We start from the raw sequence: 24,510 nt of genomic DNA, 5'->3' as shown, positions 1-24,510 counted from the left end.
ATGCTGAAGCTCTTCGTGCTAAAACCAGAGCTCATCCTTGACCCTTCCCTGCTTCCCTGTACCTCCCCACTTGCACCCAATGGGTTGTTGAGCTCTGCCTATCCTGTCTCCTAAGTATATCCCCAACCCATCTACTTTTCTCCATCTCCACTCCCTCCGTCCTACCCAAAGCACCTGTAACTTTCACTGTAGGACACTCCCAAAAGCATGTTAAAGATTTTCCCCTTTGCACATGCTGCCACACCGCACTTGGTAGTGAGGACACAGCTTCAACTTAAATCACTGAAGATGTGATCCTTAGCCTGGTGTCAGGCTGGAGCAACATGGCCCTCCCATGTGGTCTCACCACCACCCAGTCTTCCCCCTGGATCCTGGGTCCCAGACCCATGGGGGCATTTCATACCATCTTGGGCACCAAAGTCCTCCCGGCCGGGAATCTTCTGCCATGAGATCCCCCCTGACTGAGACAATCTTCTCTCCTCCCCTGCCTCTCCCCTTCTCCCTCCCTCAGGCTTTCCTCCTCTGCCCAGCCCAGCCTGGCTAATTCCACTCACACTTTAGAATCTCACCTTTCACTTTACTCCCACGGGGACATTTTGCTGATTGCCACCTGCCCCAGAAGAGGTTATACCCTTCTGTGTATTTACAGCATTTCTCCACAGCACCACACTGGTAATTAAAGAGTTGTTTAGTTATTGTTAAGTGGATATCTGCTCTCCTAAACTATAGACTCCCAGAAAGCAGAAACCTGTGCCTGGCTTTGCACACTGCCGCTGCCTCCCTAGGGCCCAGGGCAGTGCTGGTATTAGCAGACACTCAATAAATATTTGTGGAATGAATGAACCCTCAACTCAGACTGCCATGTGGATGAGAGTTGTAGCAGAGCCCCTTAGGCACCTTTGCAGAGCCTCGAGGCCTCATGAGTCCCGGATCCTGCTCTTCATGGGCTCTGAGGATGATGGTCATGCATCCCAGTTTGCCCAGACCAGCCCCAGTTTACGCCTGTTGTTTAGACATAATTCACGTGTCCCTTTCACTCTCAAAGGGGTCCTGGTTTGAACTTTAAGAGTGGTGCTGCCCACGTGCCTCTTGTCCCCAACCCTGGGGAGGTCACATGAGTGGGTGGAGCCTGGCGTGTAAGGGAGCTGGACCCCCAGCGTGAGACCAGACCCAATACCTGGATTCTTCCCCTTTCTCACTGCCGAGGGGACATCTCAGGGTTTGGCTGGGGCGGCCCCTCAGAGGCACGGTCCCGTGGACTGGGGCATCAGTCGTGATTAACAGCGGCAAGTTCCCTGCTATGGACTCCCCTGCCGCCCTCCTTTTTATCCCTGCTCCCTCTTCCTTCTGCCTCCAGCCTTGATTTCTAGAGAACCCAGGCTAAAAACCAGGACTGACTTCCACGGGGCCCCAAAGGGAAGAAGTAAATCTGGAGAGTGGGAGAGAGTAAGTATGAGAAGACGCACTTGGGCTCAGGAAAACACCTGCCAGCACCAAGTACGTGCTTGTCCCTCTTCAGAGGTCATGAGTTCCCTGTCATCAGAAGTGTGGGCATAGAGGCTATACACTGTCAAACAGAACACCATGAAGGTGCGTCTGGACCAGACCCACCTCAGCAGACTTCTAACCACCTTTCTGCCTGAGGCTCCCAGGCGCCCTCTTGGGGGAAAGGTAACCAATCTCAAGTACTATTGTGAATAGAGAAAGCAATTGACACGTGGGTAAACGGCTCTTTGGTTCAGAAACCTTCTCCAGAGAGCTCTTTTCCACAAAAGTTCTGGCTCGTCATGTGCCCAAATAAAGGTATAATGGCCAAAAGATCAAGGCTTAAAAATGATGAGAAACACAGATAACTCCCCAAACATTCATACCTGGCATAATGAGCAGGCACAATCCATCTAAAAAATTTGATCTTGAAGATCTCATTGGCTGACACGTAGTAACACGCTTAAACTTTTTTCTCAACTTAACAATTCTAAAGAAAGTCAATTTTATTTTTAAGTTAATTTGTTTAAAAGCTCCGAACATTCTTAGATAAAGTTCATATCAACCTCCCATACTCTCAAGCTATAGTTTGGGATGGTTTTCAAACGGGAGGTAACTTCCCTTCTCAGGGACGCTTCACTAAGCACAGTGTGGACGCCAGCAAAAATGCCACGTGGCTTCAGCACCTTGAACGTGTCGAGGAAGGGAAAGGAAGCCAGTCCTGATGGCGCCCTGGCAGCGACCAAAGCTGCCGGCCCAGGCGAGCACACGCATCCCCCCGGTAAGTCTACAAAAAGAGGCGCAGCCGTTCTGGCCACTCGGGGCTTGTGAACGTGGAAGTCGTCGGCTGCAGCGGTCGGGGGAGGAACCCGGCTTTGGGAGGCGGTGTAGGCGGCCGCCCAGGATTCACAGAAACCATCTAGGCGTGACCGGACTCTGACCACAGCCGGAAGAAGGGCCAGCACATTCCTGCCAAGGGGACCAAGAAGTTAGGCCGGGGGTCGGGACCCTCGGCACACAAGCTCCAGTGCCAGTGCGGGGGCCTGGGGTGCTCCGTGGGGAAGGCGAGGCGCACAGCACTCAAAAGAGCTGCAGTGACTTGACAGGGAAAAAGAAAGGGGGGGGGCAATGCGCGCCTCGGTGCCTTCGGTGGACACACGGGGCACCCAGCACCCTGGATAGAAGGCTCACAAGAACCCTTTCAGAGCTCCCCACTGTGGCCTGCGACCACGGTCCCCGGCGGGGCCCCGGCTCAGATTAGCCCCGGAGCCCAGGGAAGAGAAATGTGTAGGTGGGACCCAGCAGAGGCGCCAGTGCGAGCAGCTGAGGAAGGTGCACAGGCACCGCCGTCCCCCCACGAGCTTTGGGCATGTGCCCGACTCATTTTTTATTCATATACACATTTGCCATTCACAAGGGATATGTCCTAAAGCCATCTAGAAAGCCCCCACAATTCGTGCGCAGCGAGGGGAGGCGGGGGCGGCGGGCATCAGCCCAAGCGCTCACTGGAACAATTTCGCGAATCAGCTTTTCCTTTCCCTCTGTGGAGGGTGTGTTGAAGCTGTACACGACGAGGCCTGGAATTTAACTTGATTGCAAAATTCAACTTTTGCCCACTCATTGCCCTCCTCACCTCCGTCACCAGATTGCTTTTCAAGGCCAGTTCTCACAAATGAACCACGCGCATTTCGCGTTTCAAGCATTCACGGGAGCAACCCGCAAGAAACCGCAGGGCAGGACCCAGCCTTCCACCTCCGTTCTCCAGCTACGGGGCCCTCCTCTTGCCTACACCTCCGACCCAACTTCTCAGTGACATCTCTATGCCGCTGACCTTTGCACCTGTTGTCTGTCCTGGAAAGAACGACGCCTCTTATTGCATAGGATTAAGCTATGGATATTAGTAAATGTTCAAAAAACCAAGCGGAAACCACCTGATGCTGGGGATGGTCCTGGCCTCAAAGGATGGCGGTCAGAATTTAGAGCTGAGAGGAAGCCTTAGGTGGCCCCTCACTTTACTCCCATACTCACAGGGGTGAGAGCTGAGGGGGTCTAGGGGACTTGCTCCCTTGAAGAATACGTAAAAAAACTTGCCCAAGGATGCCCGCTGGTTAGTGGTAGCAGTGGAACTAGAATCCAGATCAAAGCTTGTCCCATGTCACGGGCTCCCCATGTTTACATAGCATGTGAGAGCACATTTACAGCGGCACTTGGAAACTTGTGACTCTAGATGCCTTCCTCTTCAGTCGCTGTCCCCTAAATGACAGTCAACCACATTCAACAAGCTATGAAGCGGCGCTCACCGGGCACTTCCTATGTGCCAGGCACTATGGAGAAGGAGTCAAAGGAAGGACAAGCTGTCCCACTGCTCAAGAGCTTACAATCTAGTTGGAGAAACAAGACATTTGTCCACTAGAGTTTACTGAGTGGCCATGTGCCAGGCACCACTGGCGTGAACTAAACTAGACCTCACTGAGCTTCCCACCCAATGGGGGAGACAGGGCAAAAAGCAGACAAGTAAGTAAGAGGAGTCAAAGCGGAGCTCATGAAGGGTGGTGTGGTGGACAGTGTCTGCACCACTCTCAAAGACTGGGGGGCGGGGGGCTGGATACCATCTCTTCTCTGAGGTGTGATGTGTGAGTTGATGCATCTCGTAACCACAAGGGAAATGGTCCAAAGGAAGAGCCTTCCCAAGCAGAGGGACAAGGAGGCACAGGTTGACATGCCCCACATACAGGATGAAGGCCAAAGGAGCAGGTAACCCAGGAGAAGAAGAGTCCGAATTGAGCTCAAAAAGTCAGGCACAAAGCAGACCACGCAGAGCCCTTAAGCGCAGGTGGGGAATTGGGATTTGGTGTAGGAGAAGGGCGTCCTCTGACCTTCCAGGCACAAAGCTGACTGAATAGGAATCGGCATATGTACTGCCACAAAGACTCATGCCACGTCCAGGGGAGGGACTGCGTGGAGGTGAAAGAAACTGGTGAGGGGGCCGAGATTCCTGCCCAAGGGAGCAGAGCCAAAAGTGTCAGAAGTAAAGCGCAGGCCCGTCTGATTTCTGAAATGTACAACACGTGTTTATTACAGGCCTCGGCAGAGAAAGGCAGCTTTTTATGATCCCGAGTCAATTTTGCATACAGGAGCTAAATATACAGGCAGAATAATTATTTTCACTTTTTGTTAGAGGTGGTAGCACACGGGAGAGATTGCTCCTTTGGGAAGAAGAGGAACAGCCTTCCAAAAGGTGAGGAGGGCAAGTGCAAAGGCACTCAGCTCTGGGGCCCTGTTCAGGGTGGGGGCAGGGGTGGGGGAGAACCGGAGAGGTGAATGCACTACCTGGAGTTCACCGCCAGGTTTCCACCGAAATGCTATCCGCATTAGAGTCAGCTTGTCCATTTGTACAAAAAATGCAGCTGGGATATCGATAGGGATCACACTGACTCTAGTCAATTTGGAGAGTACTGCCGTCTTAACACTACCAAGTCTTCTAATTCACAAACATGACATGTCTTTCCATTTACTTAGATCTTTTAATTTTTTTAAAGCTTTTGTTTATTTGAGAGAGACAGAGTACGTGAGCAGGGAGGAGGAGTAGAGGGAGAGGGAGAAGCAGGCTCCCCAATGAGCAGGGAGCCCGACATGGGGCTCAATCCTAGGACCCTGAGATCATGACTTGAGCCGAAGGCAGACGCTCACCTGACCGAGCCACCCAGGGGTCCCTAGATCTTTAATTTTGTTAACAGTGTTTTACAGGTTTGGTATATAGGCATACTTGTTTTATTGCACTTCTCTGATACCGCTTTTTTTTTTTTTTTTTTTTTACAAATTAAAGGTTTGTAGCATCGAGCAAGTCTATCAGCACCATTTTTCCAACGGCATTTGCTCACTTTGTGTCTCTGTGTCACATTTGGGTAATACCTGCACTGTTTCAAATGTTTTCATTATTATCGTGTTTGTTACAGTGATCTGTAATCAGTGATTATGACTCGCCGGGAGCGCAGATGATGGTTAGTATTTTTTTTTTCTTTTAGCAATAAAGTATTTTTAAAATAAGGTAAGTACATTATTTTTCTAGACATAATGCCACTGCACACTTAACAGACTACAGTGTGGTGTAAACACAACTTGTATATGCGCTGGGAAATCAAACAATTCATTTGACTCGCTTCATTGCAATATTTGCTGTATCACAGCAGTCTGGAATTGAACCTGCGAGTCTTTCACTTCTTCTGTTAAGTTTATTCATAAATATCTTCTAAGATGCTATTACAATTGGAATTGCCTTCCTAATTTCGCTTTCGGATTGTTCAACGCACGTGTATAGAAGTACCACTGACTTTTGTATATATATCTTGTATCTTCCAACCTTGCTGAACTTTTTTATTAGCGCCAATATTTTTTTTTTGGGGGGGGGAGGGAAGCAGGAGAGGAAGAGAGAATTTTAAGCAGACTCCATGCCCAGTGTGGAGCCTGACACAGGGCTCGATCTCACAACCTGGAGATCACGACCAGAGTCGAAATCAAGAGTCAGATGTTTAACCTACTAAGCCACCCAGGCACCCCTCCAATACTTTTTTTCTTATTTCTTGGGATTACTATATGAAAAAATCACATCATCTGCAAATAGATAGTTTTACTTCCTTTCCAGTATGCTACCTTTTATTTCTTTTGCTTCCGTAATTGTCCTGACTAGAATCTTCTGTAGCAAAAGTGGACATCCTTATCTTTTTCCTAATCTTAGGAGGAAAGCATTCAGTCATTCACCATTGAGTATGAAATAGCCGTAGGTTTTTCTTAGGTGCCTTTTATCGTGTTTAGAAAGTTTCCTTCTATTTCTAGTTTGTAGAGTGTTTTTAACATGAAAGGGTGTCGGATTTGGTCAAATGCCATTTCCTCGTCAATTAAGATGACCATGTCATTTTTGTCCTTAATTCTATTAGTATAGTGAATTACATGGATTCATTTTCATTCGTTGAACCAGCCTGCGTTTCTGGGATAAATCCCATTTGGCCATGGTATATAGTCCTACTATATCTTGCTGGATTCAGTTTGCAAGTGTTTTGCTAAGGATTTTTGTCTTTATATTCATAGAGGACATCAGTCTGTAGTTTTCTTTTCTTGTGACATCTTTGTCTGGTATAGGTATCAAGGTACCAATGGGTCCTCATATAAGGAATGGTCTTATAGAGTGAGTCGGAACGTATTCCCTCCTATTCTACCTTTTGGAAGAGTTTGTGAAGAACTGGTATTAATTCACCAGTGAAGACATCTGGGCCTGGGTTTTTCTTTGTTCCCATTCACGTTTGTACAATCAGTGGCTAGCGAAGGCCTGGCGGGGTGTTGGGCACCTGGCGATAAGTGTTGGCTAATGTGGAACGAACTTTTTATTTTACTAGGACCTTGGTGTGGTCACCAACAGGTCCTCTGAGCACCTGCACTGACCCATTCCATGGAGTCACAAAATGAGGTTCACATCCCCTCCTCTGCAGTAGGGAGAAAATTGCACCCCTGGCCCTGAGTGGGGAGGACATACTCACCGTCATCCAGGATGACCAACAGTGGAGCCAGGAGGTCACGTATGCCCTGGACATAGCCGATCTCAATGTGCTGCCAGATGTAGCTTCAAGAGAGACAAGGGGCCCAAGGATGGCACTCACGACCTGTCTCTCCAACCCGCTCGTCCTCTCCCTCCTCCCTGACGCAGTTCCCCACCCCTCACCTGGACCACTCATTCCTTCAGCTCCCACCTTCATTCCCTTCCCCCATCTGACACGCTTCAAATATCCTATTCTCAGGCACCACGATGGCCTTCCTAAAGCCCAACTCAAAGCACCACATGTTCACAGGCCCCCCACTATGACAAGACAACATGCAAACCCCTTCGCTGGGGGTACACGGCATTCACTGTCTCCTCCCCATCACAGCCCCACCACCTCCTGGTACTTCCTCCTCTCAGGCACACATTCATGCCCCTGTGCTTTGCCCTAGCAGTTCTGTGCCTGGAGTTCCCATCTGCCCCCTTAATAATAACTAATATCTACTGAGCATTTACTGTATACTCAGCCACTAAAAATGTATTACACCATGAAATTCTCAAAATAATCATATGAGAAAGGTATTATCATATCCCGTTTTACAGATGAGGAGACTGAGGCCAGAGACACAAGTGACATGCATAGAGTCATACACCTAATAATAAATGGCAGAGGCAGGATCTGAACCCAGGTGGCCTCACCACAGAGTACATATATGCCAAGTGGTTTCTTGAGTCTCTCCTAATTTTGTCAAAGGCCATCTTGAATGTCACCTCCTCTGTGAGGCCTTCCATGATTTCTTCCAAGGCCATAACCCAGAAAAGGTTGGTTTATCCTTCCTTCTTCCCCAGCACCTTTTCATTTTAATGTAACATACTATATTAAAGTTCATTATATTTGTATCTCCTCAACTCAATTTTGAGAGGCAATGATTGCTTAGGAGACTGTAAAATAGAATAGTTAAGGGATAGTACTTATTAATAAAAATGAGTTAGAGCAGGGATTGGCACACCTTTCCTGAGAGGTCCGGATAATAATTATTTTCAGCTTTGCACGCCGTGCGTTCTCTGTCTCAACTACTCAACTCTGCAGAAGCAATCATAGAGACTATGCGAACGAATGGGCATGGCTGGGTTCTAATAAAGCTTTATTTACAAAAACGAGTGGTGGGCCGGATTTGGCCTGTGGGCTACACTAGTATAGCCCTAACCCTGAGTTAGAGCAGCCTGGAGAGATGCCCACGATGCATGATTAAGTGTATAAAGCAATTCGTAGAAGACAGAGTATTAATCCCATATAGATAAAATAAAAAAACATTAAAACACATATGTACTCATGTGATATTATATAATACACACTATATTATGTTATTTACACATAAATATACACATGGCTTGGGAGGATGTTTACTCAATTGTTAGCAGTAGTTTCTTCTAGGCGAGGGGGCATTATGACTGGAGAGGGAAGCAGCTTCTCTTTAGACCTTAGGAACTTGTGGTTTCGCTGGGTGATTGAGGTTTTTAATAAGCCTGAGTTACCTTCTTATTTTAAGAAAGAAAATATTCAGTATGTAGTGAAAAGTAATGAGAGGCTCCAGGTCTTGGCTTAAGGAAACAAAGCACAAGACTCTGGAGCCCGAGAGACGTGAGTACGAGCTCCTGCTCAGCCAACTGCCCGCTGGGGGACGGGAGCAAAGCGCTGGCCTTCAACCTCCATCTCCTCCCCTGTGGACGGGGGTAACACTTCACCCCACGGGCTTGCTGTGAGGACGAGATGAAACAGTGTTTAGTGAAGGGCTCAGGAGAGTGCCTGTATACAGTAAGTGCTTAATAAATGCTCCCTGTTGTGATCATTGCTCGGATTGTTATCTTATTGTCAGCGTGGGCTGGTGTAAACGCCAGGTGGGCAAGGTGCCAGGGGCAGAGGCTGCCGTCCGGCTGGGCTCCCTGTGAGCCCCGTCTCTGCCACCCCTCCCGCCCCCCCCCCCGCAGACCTCCCCATCCCCCCACCTGCACATGATGTTGCACAGCTTCTCCAGGTTGGCGGGCGTGAAGTACCACTAGTTGCGGTCACACCTCTGCACGTCCTTCTCGATGCGGTGCAGGTTCACCGTGTACAGGTCCAGGAGCTCCGGCTGCAGACCCAGGGGACGGGGAGGAAGGAACAGTTACACCCCAACTCCTCCCAGAGGTGGGATTCCAAGGGTTCTCCCTCCTCCCTCCTCGCCCTCTCCTGCTGCCACTGAAAAGCATGTCCTCTCCCTGGCCCAGGTGGGTGTTCGATTTCGTTTCTGTTGTTTCCCCCGAAAGCCTCTTTTCACTTTGTGGGATGGAAGTTCTTTTAGCTTTTCTCCCTTCTATAAAACAGAACAATTCTCTAAGGTGCACAGACGAATGGTCCCCGTTGAGTGGACGAGGGTTATAACCAGCTGGAGGGGCAGCGACCCTCCCCCACTGAACACCGGACAGGAAGAAGGGAGGAAGCGAGCGGGAGTCTGGTTCCCACCATATGCTGGACTTACTGCCTTGACCCCACCTGATGAAAAGGTCCAATGATATGGCAAGAAAAATACGGAACATTCCAAGGCCAAAATTTAACCCAGAAAGGCAAGAAAATACCAAATCTGGCTTCTGCCTTGAAGGAAGCTTCCAAATTGGCAAAACATAAGCTTGGGTTGAATGGTTTTGGGGTCTTTCTCCCCTAAGGTAAGGAATCTAATAAGAGACTTTCCTGCATGAAGGTGGGACCCCCTCAAAAGCCCCATCCCTGGTAAGGGAACCCCGGAAGAAAAACTAACATTTGGGTTCTCAAGGACAGCTGCCTGTTTTGAATCAAGGTGTCAGATGAACTGTAAAATAGATCTCTCTGGATAATTAACAGCTTTGAATCAGATTTACAACATACACAGGTGCATAATTCAAAAGCAAAAGTAACCTCCATGTACAGGTGGAGAAAAATCTAAGATGACAGCTATCCATTGGGAGCAGTGGACCGGGGAAGGCCACTGGAGAGACTTCGCGAGACATACAAATGAACAGAAAACCTCATGTGTCCGCAGTGTTCCAGGAGAGATTTAGAAAACTGGCAGAGTGCGGAGGCTGGGGGCATGGAGTGATGACCCATACGTAGCAAACGTAGGAAAAGACAACAGAGATAAGGAAATCAAAATGCATCCGGGGAAAACAAAATTGTTTTTGTAGGAAAGAAAAAGAAATAGTGCTTCCTACGTGGTGTATACATTCTGTTGTTATACGAGTGTGAACAAGAGCCATTTAACTGAAATCATTGTAACTGTAGTGGATGGATGGGGATGGGAAGGTGTCACTTATGGGGCGAGGGTGTGGGTGTGGAATGTCTGGAATTGCAGAAAAAAAGGGGAAAAAAAAGATCAAGAAGTAGCAATACAAGTATGTTATTTACGGACACAGGGGTAAACACCAGATAACTTGGGCAGAGTAAGTAACCACTATGACCTCTGGGGAGGGCTCCACAGGGGCAGGTGGGGGGCACTTCTGATTTCCTATTCAGCCTTGTCTGTTTGACTCTACAAACTATGGGCATGTGTATCTTAGATAGAAATAACAAGTTCTTCAAAGGAAAATGGAAACACAACTCCTGGCTCCGAAAACCTCCCGTTCAGTTGACATCCTTTGGCTTGGACCTTCTGGCAAGAAAGCAAACTTGAGGATTTAAAGGACGTTGGACCTGATCGTACGCCAAGATACTCATCCTCAAGGCTGCTATTGACTGAGAGGTCACCGCATGTCAGGCATGGAGGACCGGACTCACTAATTCTGAGAACAGCTCAAGAGAGAAGGTACTCGACTGATAGGGAAACTGAGGCTCAGAGACATGAAGTGGCGTGCCTCAGCTGGGATTGAACCTGGGGTGGTTTGAACAGCAGAGCCTGGTATGATATTGTCCTCCCTCCCAAAGGGGCTTTTCCAGTGCAGCCTCTGTGCCTGGGAAAATGTAACAGAGCAGAGGTCGTGCTGGGAAACTGAGGCTTGTGGGACACGCCCACCCTCCCGCAGCTGTTAGGTGAGAACACGGAGTGGAGGAGAATCCTGGTGACTTACAGAGTAAGTGACGCCGCTGGAGGACACGGGTGATGCCTCGTTGTTGGCAGAAACGGCCACGGCCAGAGAAGCCAGGGCGGGGAAGAGACTTTCCATCTCGGGTTCTTCTGAGAGCTTGTCCTCACTGTCCACCTGGCTGTGCTTCTCCACCTCACCGCCCCCCCAGCCCTCCATGGCAGCCCCCTCCACGGGCAGGGCCACGTCCATGCTGCCGGTGAAGGACATGAACTCGTCCATGCTCTTGTTGGCGAGGAGGTCGCTCTCCAGGCTGTCCTGCATGGCCAGCTCCTCATGGGGGGCCTCATCCCAGGAGGTGGTGGCCTCACTGCTCTGCCCGTTCTCCACGCTGCTGTCCCCAGGCCGAAGTGCCAGGGGGGCATTCTGTTGGGTGTCCATGACACTGTCTTCTGTGCTCAGGCTGGGCTCCGAGTGCTCCGAGAGGCCCGAGGAGACGTTGTGGGAGGAGGGATGGCCAGAGTCTGGGAAACAGGTGCCATTCACCAGGTTCCCATTGGGGATCTTGGGCTGTTTCTCCTCCAACCTGCCTTCTGCCTCGACTTGCTCCACTTTGTCACAGACTCAAACACCTGAAGACGAGGTGCACAAAAACAGACAGACAGAGAATGTCCCCTGTGGCCTGGTTCCAGCAGCCGCCTAAATATCCATCAGCAGGGGACTGGTTCAAATATGGAACATGCACGTGGAATACTATACAGTTGGGGAAAAGGATGGGGTGGAACCAGGTATGATACAAGCTCCCGCTGTGAAAAATAAAAAAAGTGACCTATTGCATGGAAATGCATAGAATAATCCAGAAATAAGGAAGCACTGAAATTGCCTGAGGAGAGAGTACTAGGGAATTCAAGTGGCAAGGAGCGTAACTTTCATCACACAAAATGATAGGCACATAGTTTTTAAAGCAAAAAATTGGTTAAAAACAGAAGGAACAGGCTAGAAACAGCATAGTATATCCACGTGCTTGGCTGTTACGGATTAATTTTCAAAAGTACTTTGATAATGTATGAACTACCATGGAAAAGCCTCCAGGATACATCTCAAAGATTGTTCTGTGGTTCTTTGTGTCCTGAGGTCAGATCCTATCAAGGATGTAAGACCATGTTCCAAGGGAACACGAAGTATTTCTTCTCTGTGTGTTTATGTCACCAATCTGATTTGCTGTTAAAATCACGTTTTTGGTTTTTCAAAATTTCTTCTAGATTCAACTGTTTTAAATTATGCAAAAAAAAAAAATGTCCCTAACTCCAAAGTTGGAACTAGGAAACAAGGGCTATTCAGGGAAATGTAGCTTCTTTTCCTGAGCCCTCCCTTGACTCCTGCAGGCGACCATTCTGATTCATTTCTGGCTTATTCATCCATTGTTTTTGAAAATAGGTATATTAATATTAATATTCCCTCTTGTTATGCAAGAGGTGACATAGTACACCTATTTTGGGGGCTTTGCTTTTTTATTTAATATCACATGAGACGAGTTAACATTTCACTGAATAAAATGGAAAGCTGTGGACCAACACACATGATGGCATTTATGTAGAAATTTTCAAAAATTACCAAACATTGCAATATGTCCTCTATATACCGTGTACATATTTCTGTGTACGTACAGGCAATCAGTAGGGTCTGACAGCACACACAGCAAAATGATGCTATTTCTAGGGAGGGCAAGTGGGTATTAGGAATGATCAAAGCCAAATTTAGCTTTTTCTGCAATACTTTAATTTTTTACAGGGAGAAGAGATTCATATATTACTTGTGTGCCTAAAAACTCCATTTTTAATGCTAGCATGAAAAGCTAAAACAAATAAACCCTAGGTGACCTATAGATGATGGACCTCCCATCCCTTTACTCCAGGTTGGAGGGAGAGGGTGGGTGGGGGAAGGGGAGGATGGGGAAGGGGCGGGGCCTCTGGAAGGTCACCTGTGTGCTGCTGCTGGAGTCACTCTGCAGGCGGACATGCTGGCGGCCTGAACTGCAGCTCTGGGAGGACTGATAGAAAAAGGGGCCGAGAGAGCAGGGGTGAGGCTGTATCCCGGCTTTGGGGCCCTGCTCTCAGCTCAGGCAGGGATTCTGTAAGTGCGGCCTCATCTCTATTCCTGACTTGGGCAGGTCCCTTCAGGGCCTCAGCCTCCTATCTGTACAATGAGAGTGGGGGGGGGGGTATCCCTCTGCTCCCTGGAGCCTCAGGGCCACACAGCAGCCAGGGGACCCCAGTTCCCACTCCTGCAACCGCAAAACCCTACCTTTAATTGCCCTGTACTTGAGACTTCCGCCTACTATTTAAGTTCAACTCCCAGTGACTGGTTGGCACTAATGGCCTGATTTTTTTATTCCTTTGTCTACATGCTTTTGCCCTTAGAACTTCTCATTCCTGCCTACTCGGCTGCGAGGCTTGGCCCTGGGACCTGCGGCAGCCCGGGGATGTGAGCAACCTTGCCAGGGCAGACGTTTAACCAGCCCTCGTGTATCTCCACTTTGTCTATGATCTGCGTTCACTATGAGAACATGCCCAGCTCTGCCTGCTGGACGATGGGACATGTGGGGCACATCCCGGTCACCCCAGACATGGCAGAGAGCCCAGCGAAGATCAAGAAACCTTTTAGCGGACCAGGCGCTGACAGCGGGCAAGAGTGAGCCCTGCCAGCCCCACTCAGAAGTGCTCCGCTGGGGCGCCTGGGTGGCACAGCGGTTAAGCGTCTGCCTTCGGCTCAGGGCGTGATCCCGGCGTTATGGGATCGAGCCCCACATCAGGCTCCTCCACTATGAGCCTGCTTCTTCCTCTCCCACTCCCCCTGCTGTGTTCCCTCTCTTGCTGGCTGTCTCTATCTCTGTTAAATAAATAAATAAAATCTTTAAAAAAAAAAAAAAAAAAAGAAGTGCTCCGCTGAGCCAGACCCACGAGGACACATTCAGGGCTCATTGTCAGAAGTCACTGACTTTTGGTGGTCGCTTGCTATGCTGTGCAGCGTGACTGCTGGCAACCCGATGAGTGTGCCTCGCTGGGGAAGAGAATTAACCTTGTTCTCAGCTCCTTCTTTGGGCTGCCAAGCCGGCGCTTCGGTGAGGGCGGAGAGGTGTGATGTGGCCACGGGAGCGTTCCCGACATTCCAGAACGCGGTGCTCAGCGCGCATGTGCCGAATATGTGAAAGTCGAGCGCTGTGCCAGGCGCTTTGTATGCACGATCTCACGTGAGCTGCACACAAACTTCCCCTATGCCAGTGGGTGTTCCCTTTAACAGATGTGGAAATTGAGGCCCGGAAGTAAAGGTGCTTGCTGGAGGCCCCGCAGCCAGAAAATGGTGAGGCTGGATTCCAATGCAGGTCTCTCGAACTCCAAGGTCACCTCCCACCCACATGCTAGGGGTGACAGCTCCAGACAGCCGTCACCGTCCCTACAAGAGCTACGCGGAGCAGATCCCTGCCTTTACCGCCCCTCCCCCACCCCCGTGCTCCCAGATGGGTGCCGCCCATCACCTCGTTGCTGATGGTAGCGTCCCTGTGCCTCATCTGGTGCAGGTGGCCGTCCAGGCTGGCCCCTGACGAGCATTTGGCCAAGGCAGCCGCGTGGGACTCCCGCTCCCTCTGCCGCACGATCGCCTCACAGCCCAGCCATTCGGCCATGGTCTGCGCATAGCACGCGTGAATCTGCTCGTCCACCTGCCGGGGCAGAGACAAGGTCAGCCCTGGGGAGAGCCAGCCCAAGCCAGACGAGGACGCCAGCTCCGACCTGGGAGCCTGAGCCCCAGAGACACCCCAGATGTCATGGACATCCAACGGACACCCACTATGTGCAGGGCACCGGCTGGGCCCTGAGGGTACACAAACGTGCGCGAGGCTGCATCTTTCTTTCAATGTTCCCTTCCTCCCTCCTATTCATTCATTCATTCATTCATTCATTCATTCATTCACACATTCAAATATCCGTGGAGCCAGGGAGCATACTAAGCCCAGGGCGTACTGAAGTGAGAGGACTGTTTCTTTCCTTTCTTATTACCTTCTCTCCTTCCTCATTCACTCATTCACCCCTAATTCGGGAGGCACCTACAATGTGCCAGGTACCCACTCCACCACCCGCCCACCCTCCCCCCCCCCACATTTACTGAGGGCCTCCCACGTGCCCTGTGCAGGGCCAGGTGCCGAGGATACAAAGATGAACAAAACTGACCCCTCCCTTTACTTACAGGAGGACTACAGATTTCAAGCATTTCCCTTGTGGCATGTCAGCGGATGGGAGGGTAGCTGGCCTTGTTCCTGATACACGGCCTGGGTAACCGAGGCTCTGAATCAGCCCGGCCTCTGGACACAAGTCGGGACAGACAGGCTGATCTAAGTAAGGGTGTGGACAGGCATGAAGACAGAAGGCAGGGAGCTTGCTCCGTGTCCAGGTTGGGAGGGGTGGGGAATCCTTTAGCTATTCAGGGCTTCCAGAGAGAGACTCAGGGTCCACCCTGCCCAAGGCCTGTCCTCCCTCCCACGGACTTCCAGAAGATTCATCCCAGCATACCTCCCCATTCCCACTGCCTTTCTAGGCTAGGTTTCCATGACCCTGCACCAGGACGACCCCAGCAGCCTCCTTCCCGGTGCCTGCTTGTCCCAGCCTGGCCCCTCCTATGAGTTTACCCCTCAGCAGCCTCCTCTTTTTTCCTCCCCAGCCCCACCTCTCACTGTCACCCCCCACCCTCCTGTCCTTTATGTGCCAGCCACCATGTCCACCATGCCCTTCCCGCCCCTCCCCACACAGATACACACACACACTGCATTATGCACGAGTCTCCCCTTGGGCTTAGCTCTGGCTGGCCCCTGTTCCTAGAGGCCCTGCCTCACCCCCATGGCCTGGAAAGAGAGCAGGTAAGCCTTCTGCCTGGTAGAGGTGCCTCCTATGCGCTCTTACAACCCTGGGTTTGCCTCCATCGGACTCTGCACGACCCCCACTAACCTGGCAAGGACCTCGTCTAACACACCGCTGGGTCCCCGGTCCCAAGCACAGGGCCTGGCACACCAGAACGCTGTTCCTGTTCACCGGGAGCCCAGCAGGCAAGGGGGTGAGGTGTGGCAGGGGCCTCCCGCTATTTCCGAGACGATTTCAGACAGTTCACTGGCATGGGGTCTTATCATACAGAATCACGGTGTGATTTCTATTTTCAGCTCCCCTTTAACTTTTCAGATTACGGGGAAGGTCAGTCTGGTGCTACAGTGTCTTGAACACCTCCTATCACACTTCAGAAACCCCCTCCTGACAAAGAGAGAGCTGGCCTCAGGCAGGCTACGGCATCTGCGTGGAACTGAATTATGTCCTTTTGTCATATCCTATTTGTTTTTATGGTTTCCTTCTATTACGCAAGTCATGTCAGTTTTCCATTGATGGCAGGGATACCAAATATCTTTTTAAATAAGCTATATACATAGTGAGTCAACTTACTGACAAATGTATAATAGCACAGGTGGTACTCGGATATGGAATGTTAATACCACCAGGTTTTAAGAACTTAGTATGAATAAAAGAATGCAGAATCTCTCGATAATTTTTATATTGACTACAGGCTGAAATGGTAATATACTGGGTATGTTGGGTTAAATAAAATGTATTATTAAAATTACTTTCACCTTGATAAAATGATACAGACCTACCCATACACACACACACACACACGCACACACACGCGTGTGCACACACACGAGATACTGCAGAAGCTGGTGAAGTCCTAGTGAGGCCTGTAGTCAAGGGAGCTCTATGGTGCCCACGCTAACGTACCGGTTTTGATAATGAGCTACTGTTCTAGGCGATGCTTCCATTGGGTACGGCAGGACCTCTTTGTCACAGTTTTTGCAACTTCTTGTGAACTTATCATTTGTAAAAATATTTATGGGCATCTGTTCCTTTCTACTTTCTGAAACAGGACTACTAAAGCATTAACCGAACACTCAGGATCAACGTAGGTGCCCCGGTGTGCTATCGGCTGGAGACGACTCACAGCAGGGTAGCATTAGACCAATGCAACGGAACGGGAATCCACACTAACGGGCCCAACTGATTGCTGACAGGGACACAAAAGCAGTTCAGTGCAAGAAGGATGGCCATTTTGTCGAATGGGGCTGAAGCCGCTGGACGTCAAAGGCAAACAATGAACCCCGACCTCAACCACTCCCTGTATACACAAAGGAACTCAAAATGGATCACAGACATAAGTGTAACACGTGCAACTATAAAACTTTGAGAAAAGAAACATAAGAGAAAATCTTCGGAATCTAGGGCTAACTAAGCAAAACGTTCTTAGACTCGACACCAAAAGCTCAATGTACATGAGGAAAAATTGGTAAACTAAACCTCATAAAAAATTTAGACATTTGTTCTGCAAAAGCCCCATTAAGAGGATGAAAAGACAAGACACAGACTGGGAGAAAATACTTGCAAACCATTTATCCAACAGAGAAGGAATATCTGGAGTGTATTAAGAACTCCCGAATGCAACAGTAAAAACCCGAACAATTCAGCTAGAGAATGGACAAACGACGTGAGCAGACACCTCACCAAAGATACCCAGATGCCAAGTAAGCGTGTGCAAAGATGTTCACTGTCACTGGCCATTTGGGAAATGCAAATTAAAACCACAATGAAACCTCCTTGACACCTGTCTGAGTGACTAACGTAAAAAACAGCAACGAGACCAAAACTCCAGGGAGGGTGCAGGTGTGGCTCACTTGGATATTGCGGGTGGGAAGAGAACACAGCTCAGCCGCTGCAGAAGCTGGACAGTTTCTCCCAAAACTAAGCATGCATAGTGTGCGTCCCAGCATTGTACCCTTGAGCGTTTAATGATGACTTACACTCCCACGAAAACACGAATGTTCACTGCAGCTTTCTTTGTAATAGCCCAAACCAGGACAAAACCCACCTATCCGCCGACAGATGGATAGTCAAACTGTGATTCACCCAGGCCGTGGGACACCATGGAACTCTTGGCCATAGAAAGGACAGACTGCCAGGGGATTATGCTGAGTGAAAAGGTCAATCCCAAAAGGTTAGATACGACATGATCCCATTTCTACAACATCGTCCAAATGACAAAGTTGCAGGAAGGAGGAACAGACTGGTGGTTGCCAAATGTTAGGCCGGGAGGTGGGGCTCAAAAAGGGTAACACGAGGACCCTGGTAGCACCGGAAGTGTTCAGTATGTTGACTGGGGTGGTACACACACACACACACACACACAAACACACAAACACACACACACACACACACACACACACACACACACACACACACACACACACGTCAATGCCCTGGTTGTGATACTGTATTATAGTTTTGTAAGATGCTACCATTGGGAGAAATTGGATAAAGGATATGCGAGACCCTTCTGCATTATTTCTTGTAACTATGTGAATCTATAATTATCTCCCAAAATAAAATTTTAAGCAATGGCATCTGTGGCTTGCATTGTATTTCTACCGGACAGCCCCGCCCTGGGGTTTCCTGGCTCCCCCACGTTCCCCTGCCCCATCTTGGTCCAGCATGAAACCAGAGCACCCCCAGCCCCACCTTTTGCTGCCAAAGACCCCACTGCCCATCAGGGGCAACCAACCTCCTTCCTTTCTGCCTCTGTCATCCCGAACTGGTAGTGGCCCAGGAGGAAGGGCCACACAGCCTTGCGGATCTCTGGCTGGATGCCGCCATAGGAGATGAGATGTAGCAGCTCCCGTTCCTCGTAGCTCTGTGGTAGGTGGCAGGAAGTAAAGGGTTGGTCAACAGAAAACCAGAAGGAGGGCTCCGTGACCTGGCAGCCCTACTTCTCAGACCTGGCCTTTAGAGATCATGCTGTGAATAAGCAAAGCTGTGTGTACCGGGACAGCCATCCTGGCATCATATGGGAAAACCCCCAACTGCCCACTGACGGAGGAACAACGGATCCCTACATGGGAACACCACATCGAAAGGGCAGGAGGAGAAAGGGCAGGACGTGCATCCGTGAGAACTTACACAAAAAGATGTTCAAAGTGTATTATTAGGTGGAAAAAAATCCCAAGAGGCGGAACATATCTAGTGTGAACCCATTTTTTTGCAAAAAATCCCAAAAGGTCAGTATAGAATGAACGAACATTTCTACTGAATTTTTAGTCGATGTTGTGCATTGTGTCGATATGGCAGCATGAGTTCAAAGTTATTAACCTTGATTCAGCTCAAAGAAAATTGCTTAAAAGCAAATCAATCCCAAATGAACATTTCCAGCTGGTTCTTCATGCACTATGACTCCTGTGCACACTAAGACGACTTTAACAACTGTTTGCTGTATTGTCCAATAGATTTACTCTCTTTTCAAAAATTCACTTTCAGGCAAAGACTTTGCAGTTATAATTAGTCATGCTGGGCACCCAGCAGGCCCAATCTGTTCATGTTTGTGTGTGTGTGTGTGTGTGTGTGTGTGTGTATGGAAAGTACCAATGACTACTAGAAAGCTACTCTGAAGGGTAGTAGGGTTCTGTTTCCTCCTATCTCTTTACATTCCAAAATTACAAGCATATGTGACATTTTTTAAAAGTAAGCTCAATGCCCAGCATGGGGCTCAAACTCACAACCCTGAGATCAAGAGTCACATGCTCTACTGACTGAGCCAGCCAGGCATCCCACTGATTTTACATCTTAATGCACGTCTTAGATGTACCCAACCACAATGGCAAAACCAGCCATTCTTTTGTCTTTGTTGGAAATTTTAACTTGTATTCTGCAGACAGCCTTGTCAAAGCTGCTTAAAATCCGAGAACTATTTGTGTCCGAGGCTGTAAACGCTTCATTAAAAAGCCACCTGCTTGGGTCCTGGAGCCCACAGCTGGACTCCATTTCCCAGCCTCCCTTGCAGTTAGGTGTGGCCACGTGATGAGGCGCTGGCCAATGGGATCTGGCAGGATGTGCTATAAGCCATTTCCAGGCCAGGGCTTTAAAGGAGCAAGTGTACTCCCTTCAGACTCTGCATCCCCCCATTAACCCTGGAGGATGGTGGGGCCATGAGAATGAAAGGCCCCTGAACCTCTGGAGGGAGGACAAATGCCCACTCGCCAGGAATGCCCACCTAGGACTCCTCACGGAGCAAGAAACATACCCCATGATGTCAAGCAACTGAAAAAGTGGGGACATTTGTTATACTGCTGCTCAGTCCACCCTAATACAACAATGCAACCAAGAAGGGTAAAAATACGGCCCATTTGTGAAAGGACTGCAAAAGTGTTAGACGAAAATTTTTCATTTTTGACTAATTTATTTGATCAACCAACTTGTACTTAGACTAGTACCTTCCAAACTGGGGGGATCACTGAAGCGTTTGGGGAACTTCCAAAAAATATAAATTCTTGGGCTCCACTCCCAGAGATGCTAAATCAGTAACACTGGAGTGGAGCCCAGAAGTCTATATCTTTCGAATTCCTCAGGAAATGTGCACTCTCCCAGGCCCCCGGGGATTATGAACACTGTGACTTTTTTGAGAAAGTAAGCTGGCATATCTATTTAAATTTTAAATGCGTATCAATCAATTTCTAGGAATCTACCCCTGAAATAAAAGCACTAGGCAGAATGGTATGTGCTTATGAAGATGTTGACTGGAGCACTGTTTGAAATAGTTTTTAAAAAGAGAAAGAGCCCCGTTGTCTATCATTAGGGGAAGATTTGAATAAATTATGGGCTACTCATCTGTGAGGTGTTAAGGTGCTAGCATTTAGGACTTCACCTACAGATCTGAAAGACGTCTTTTTTTTTTTTTTAAAGATTTTGTTTATTCGACAGAGAGAGAGAGACAGCCAGCGAGAGAGGGAACACAAGCAGGGGAAGTGGGAGAGGAAGAAGCAGGCTCATAGCGGAGGAGCCGATGTGGGGCTCGATCCCAGAACACCGGGATCACGCCCTGAGCCGAAGGCAGACGCTTAACCGCTGTGCCACCCAGGCGCCCCTGAAAGACGTCTTTGATATAAACTGAAATTGTTGCTTAAAATACAAATATAACATCACCTCATTTTAAAAAAATAAGAATTACAGACATATCTATGTAGACATATCTATGAATGTATAAGCACCAGAAATATACATTAGGGTCTCTACATAACTGACACTATTCATTAACTCAGGCGATCAGAACGAACGCATTGTGGCAGAAAGAAGGTAACTAAACAATTTTCGTTTTATACACCTGCATTCTTCCTTGTTTGAGTTGTCCCAGTAAGCAGGCATTCCTCCTGTTGTTCAGAAAAACAGCTAATTTTGGCCAAAAAAAAATGTCAAATAACCCTTCTGTTTGTCCAGGTTTGGGAACCAGTTTGTTTCTCCCAGAGTCCCCCAGCATTCCCAAATCAATACACAGGATAGCACCTTTCCCCAGCGTGGCGAAGCCAGGCCCTCCCCAGGGCCCGGGTGGGAAGGCACCCGGCGGACTGAGCCACCGCGTTCGTCCCGCGTGGAGAAATCAGGTCTCTCTTCTGAAAGCCTGCTGCTGGCGGCAGTGAGACTAGTGTCTATCGAAATCGATTCTGCCTTCCACACCAGCCATGGAGGCACTTTTCCAACAAAGGTCCCTGTGGCCCCACACATTTGAGGGATTGTTCCATATGCTCCCCCCCCATCCCACCCACCCCCGTTTCTTGAGACCGGCAAGTGTATCAGCCTAGCCAAGGTTCTAGGAAGTGCTGCAGGGTACAGAAAAGTTGACTCATCTTGTTTCCCAAACTCTCCGACCGTGAAGCTTTTTTCCACCGTAAACACCTTCCTTGTGGGGACATTTGCCTTCTGATAAGAAAATCTTAGAAATCTGTCTCCGGGTGAAATATCTAATGGGAGGATTCTCTGGCCCTGAGGCAGAGGGGCACGTGGCGGGCTTTCCTCCACCCAGCTGCCTCCTCTGACTTCACTACCTCCGTCACTCTAAGTAGTTCAACTGTGCTGTAAGTTCCTTCCTGCTGGGGACTTAAAGCACTTCTTGCACCACTGAGCATACAGCTGGTGCTTAATAAATGCTTGGTGATGGATTCATTCTTACTCCTTCTAGATGAGAATATGTACTTTCCATCCTCCTTGATCCTCACCCTTACAGGCAGAAGTGGGCTGTGGGTCTTGGAACTCTCAAGAAGGGAAGGGCCTTTGCGTTGGGTATGCAGAACCCAAAGGTGTCATAACAGCCTCAAGTCCTCACAAGCAGGTGGGTCTACTGCTCAGATAACCAGACGGTCCCCCCACAGGCTCTGTCTGCCCCACTGCAGACCGAGCCAGGCCAAGCCTTACTGTGCTGTCCTGAAGGTACTGCTCCCAGATCCTGGCCGTCAGCCCGTGCCCAGCATCACAGGGCGAGTCTGGAGACACGATCATGTGATTGACCAGGGCTGACAGGTGGGTCCTCACGGTGGACAGGTGTCTGCAGTAGGCAAGCCCTGGAGAGGGAGGGAGGGAAAGGGCCATCATCCACCACCCAACCCACCTTGCCTTGTCTCATGGATCTCAAAGCACTGCCCCGCCCGCAATCCCAGTGAACCCTCATGACCTAGAAAGTCCCACCATCCCTTTCTTCCAGGCGAGGAAGGGGCTCTGAGGGGCAAAATCCCTTGCTGGCCTGACTGCTTAATAGTTGGGTGAGCCTGGAGACGTCCGATCACCTTTCTTAGCCTGGGCCAGGGTGACATTATTTCTGCCAGAAGCCAAGGTATTTAATCCATGGGCAGAGGCCGGGAAGGGGCGGCAGGAAGGAGGTGGTAAGTGACCCCACAGGCTCGCTGTGCCTCTGGGTGCCTCCAATCTGTCCCAAGGGAGGAGAATGGCAGAGGTGGACGAATCTTGTGCAAAGTGCAGCTGGATAAAGAAGGCCCTGGGAGATGTACCTAGTTTGCTTTCAGAGATGGCTCTGCACTCTTAAAGGGTTTCCCACTAACCTGCTGCCCCTTACTTGCTCTGCCCTGGGCACCTGGAGGGCACAGTGCCTGGTACACAAGAGGCAATCAGCAAATGCCAGAGTGTGTTTGCTCTGCCTGTGCCCCCGCCCTCTGACTCTCCCTTACCAAGGCCCAGAGAGGACCCTTCTGGGGCCTGAGGACAGGCCCCTACCAGCAATGAGGAGGAGGAGGGGTAGGGGAAAGGAGGGGGAGGAGGAGGGAGTGACTAACACTTACACAAGCACGCACTACGTGCCAGGGAGCTGCCCGTACCTCACATACTTAACTCACTAAATTCTCATACAACCATATGAAACAGGTACTCCTATCTTCTCCACATTATAGACGGGGAAACCGAGGCACAGACTGCTTCTGTCTCCTGCCCAGGTCACACTGCTAGGAAGTGCAGAGTTGGGATTTGATCACAAGCTGCACAGCACCAGAACCTGGGCTCTTAACCACCACCAGGGACAAGCCACTGAATGCGATAACATTGTTTGAGATCCCTCTTGACCCCCAACCCTTCCTCCAGGAAGCTCTTCCATTTGGGTCCCATAAATACTCGTCCAGGGCCTGCTCCACGCCAGGCCCTGCATTAGGCACTGGGGATGGGTGATAACAGAACAGGCAAAAATCCTTGCTCTTGGGAGCTCATGCTCTCCCTGCCCCTCCAGGCACTCGGGCACACGGCTGGCCCTGCTATTCCCCAGGCCTACGCAGGATATATTAACACTTTTCTAGAATCCCTGATAATACACACGATTTATCTCCCTCATCTAGGCTGGGAGGCTGGGAAAATAAAACGTGCTAAGAATCAACACAGCGAGTGAAGGAAAACAAACAAAACAGCCTTTGAGGTCAGACAGGCCTAGGTTTGAGTCCCAGCTCTGTCCTGCATTAGCGGTGTGACCTTGGACAAGTCACTCTGCCTCCTTGTGCCTTAGCTTCCTCATATGCTAACTGGAAATAATCAGAATACCTGTATTTAAGCTTTAATTTTTAACTTCTCCTTACTCTTCTGCTTCTGCCCACAGGTGAGGGGAACGGACTTTCGCTGAGCACCCATGACATGGAATGCTGGGTGCTAGGGGTTTTATACAGGCTTCTCTTTTAATTCTGAGAACAAACCCTCTAAGGCAGGCACTGGGGATGCGATGGTGACCAACCAAACCCCTGCCACGAGGAGCCCCATCGTTGGCTGCCCTCTCTAAGAACTAGAGATAAAACTTATGCCCAGTCCCTGGTGGAGGGAGTTCAGGCTCCGAGAAGTCTGCCTAACTTCACTAAAACTAGACACATCCGGGAACTAGGGGAGCCGAGGTTCACGTGCCAGAGCCGGGCTCCTTCCCCCAATACTGATGCCATACAACAGGCATTCGATCAACGTGCCCGTAGACCACAGTGGCAAAAAAGGCCAGTACGCACATCCATAGAAGGCTCTGGAAAGGATCTGGTACTTCATGTTGTCACAGAGGAGCTTCAGCGGTGCCCTGCAGGTGGAGGA

The 24,510-nt window shown here is 49.5% G+C and overlaps 1 protein-coding gene across 1 annotated transcript; it reads right to left on the bottom strand.

Annotated features, from left to right (window-relative positions):
* Positions 1 to 2,404: 2,404 nt before the first annotated feature.
* On the bottom strand, positions 2,405 to 24,492 carry LOC148107418 (small G protein signaling modulator 1-like; the record flags this gene model as incomplete). The annotated part of the gene is given in 10 exon segments (XM_087857149.1): positions 2,405 to 2,583; positions 7,017 to 7,099; positions 9,023 to 9,147; positions 11,093 to 11,667; positions 11,670 to 11,679; positions 13,029 to 13,097; positions 14,583 to 14,765; positions 18,692 to 18,820; positions 22,366 to 22,511; positions 24,432 to 24,492. Coding segments are annotated over 10 exon segments (1,560 nt in total), but the record flags the coding sequence as incomplete, so codon positions are not given.
* Positions 24,493 to 24,510: the final 18 nt, after the last annotated feature.

Source organism: Ursus americanus, chromosome 30, assembly GCF_024610735.1.
Source record: "Ursus americanus isolate L20-20 chromosome 30, mUrsAme1.1.p, whole genome shotgun sequence".
Lineage (NCBI taxonomy): Eukaryota > Metazoa > Chordata > Mammalia > Carnivora > Ursidae > Ursus > Ursus americanus.
The sequence above is the reverse complement of the archived record's forward strand: the minus strand, read 5'-3'. Positions and strand labels throughout refer to the sequence as shown.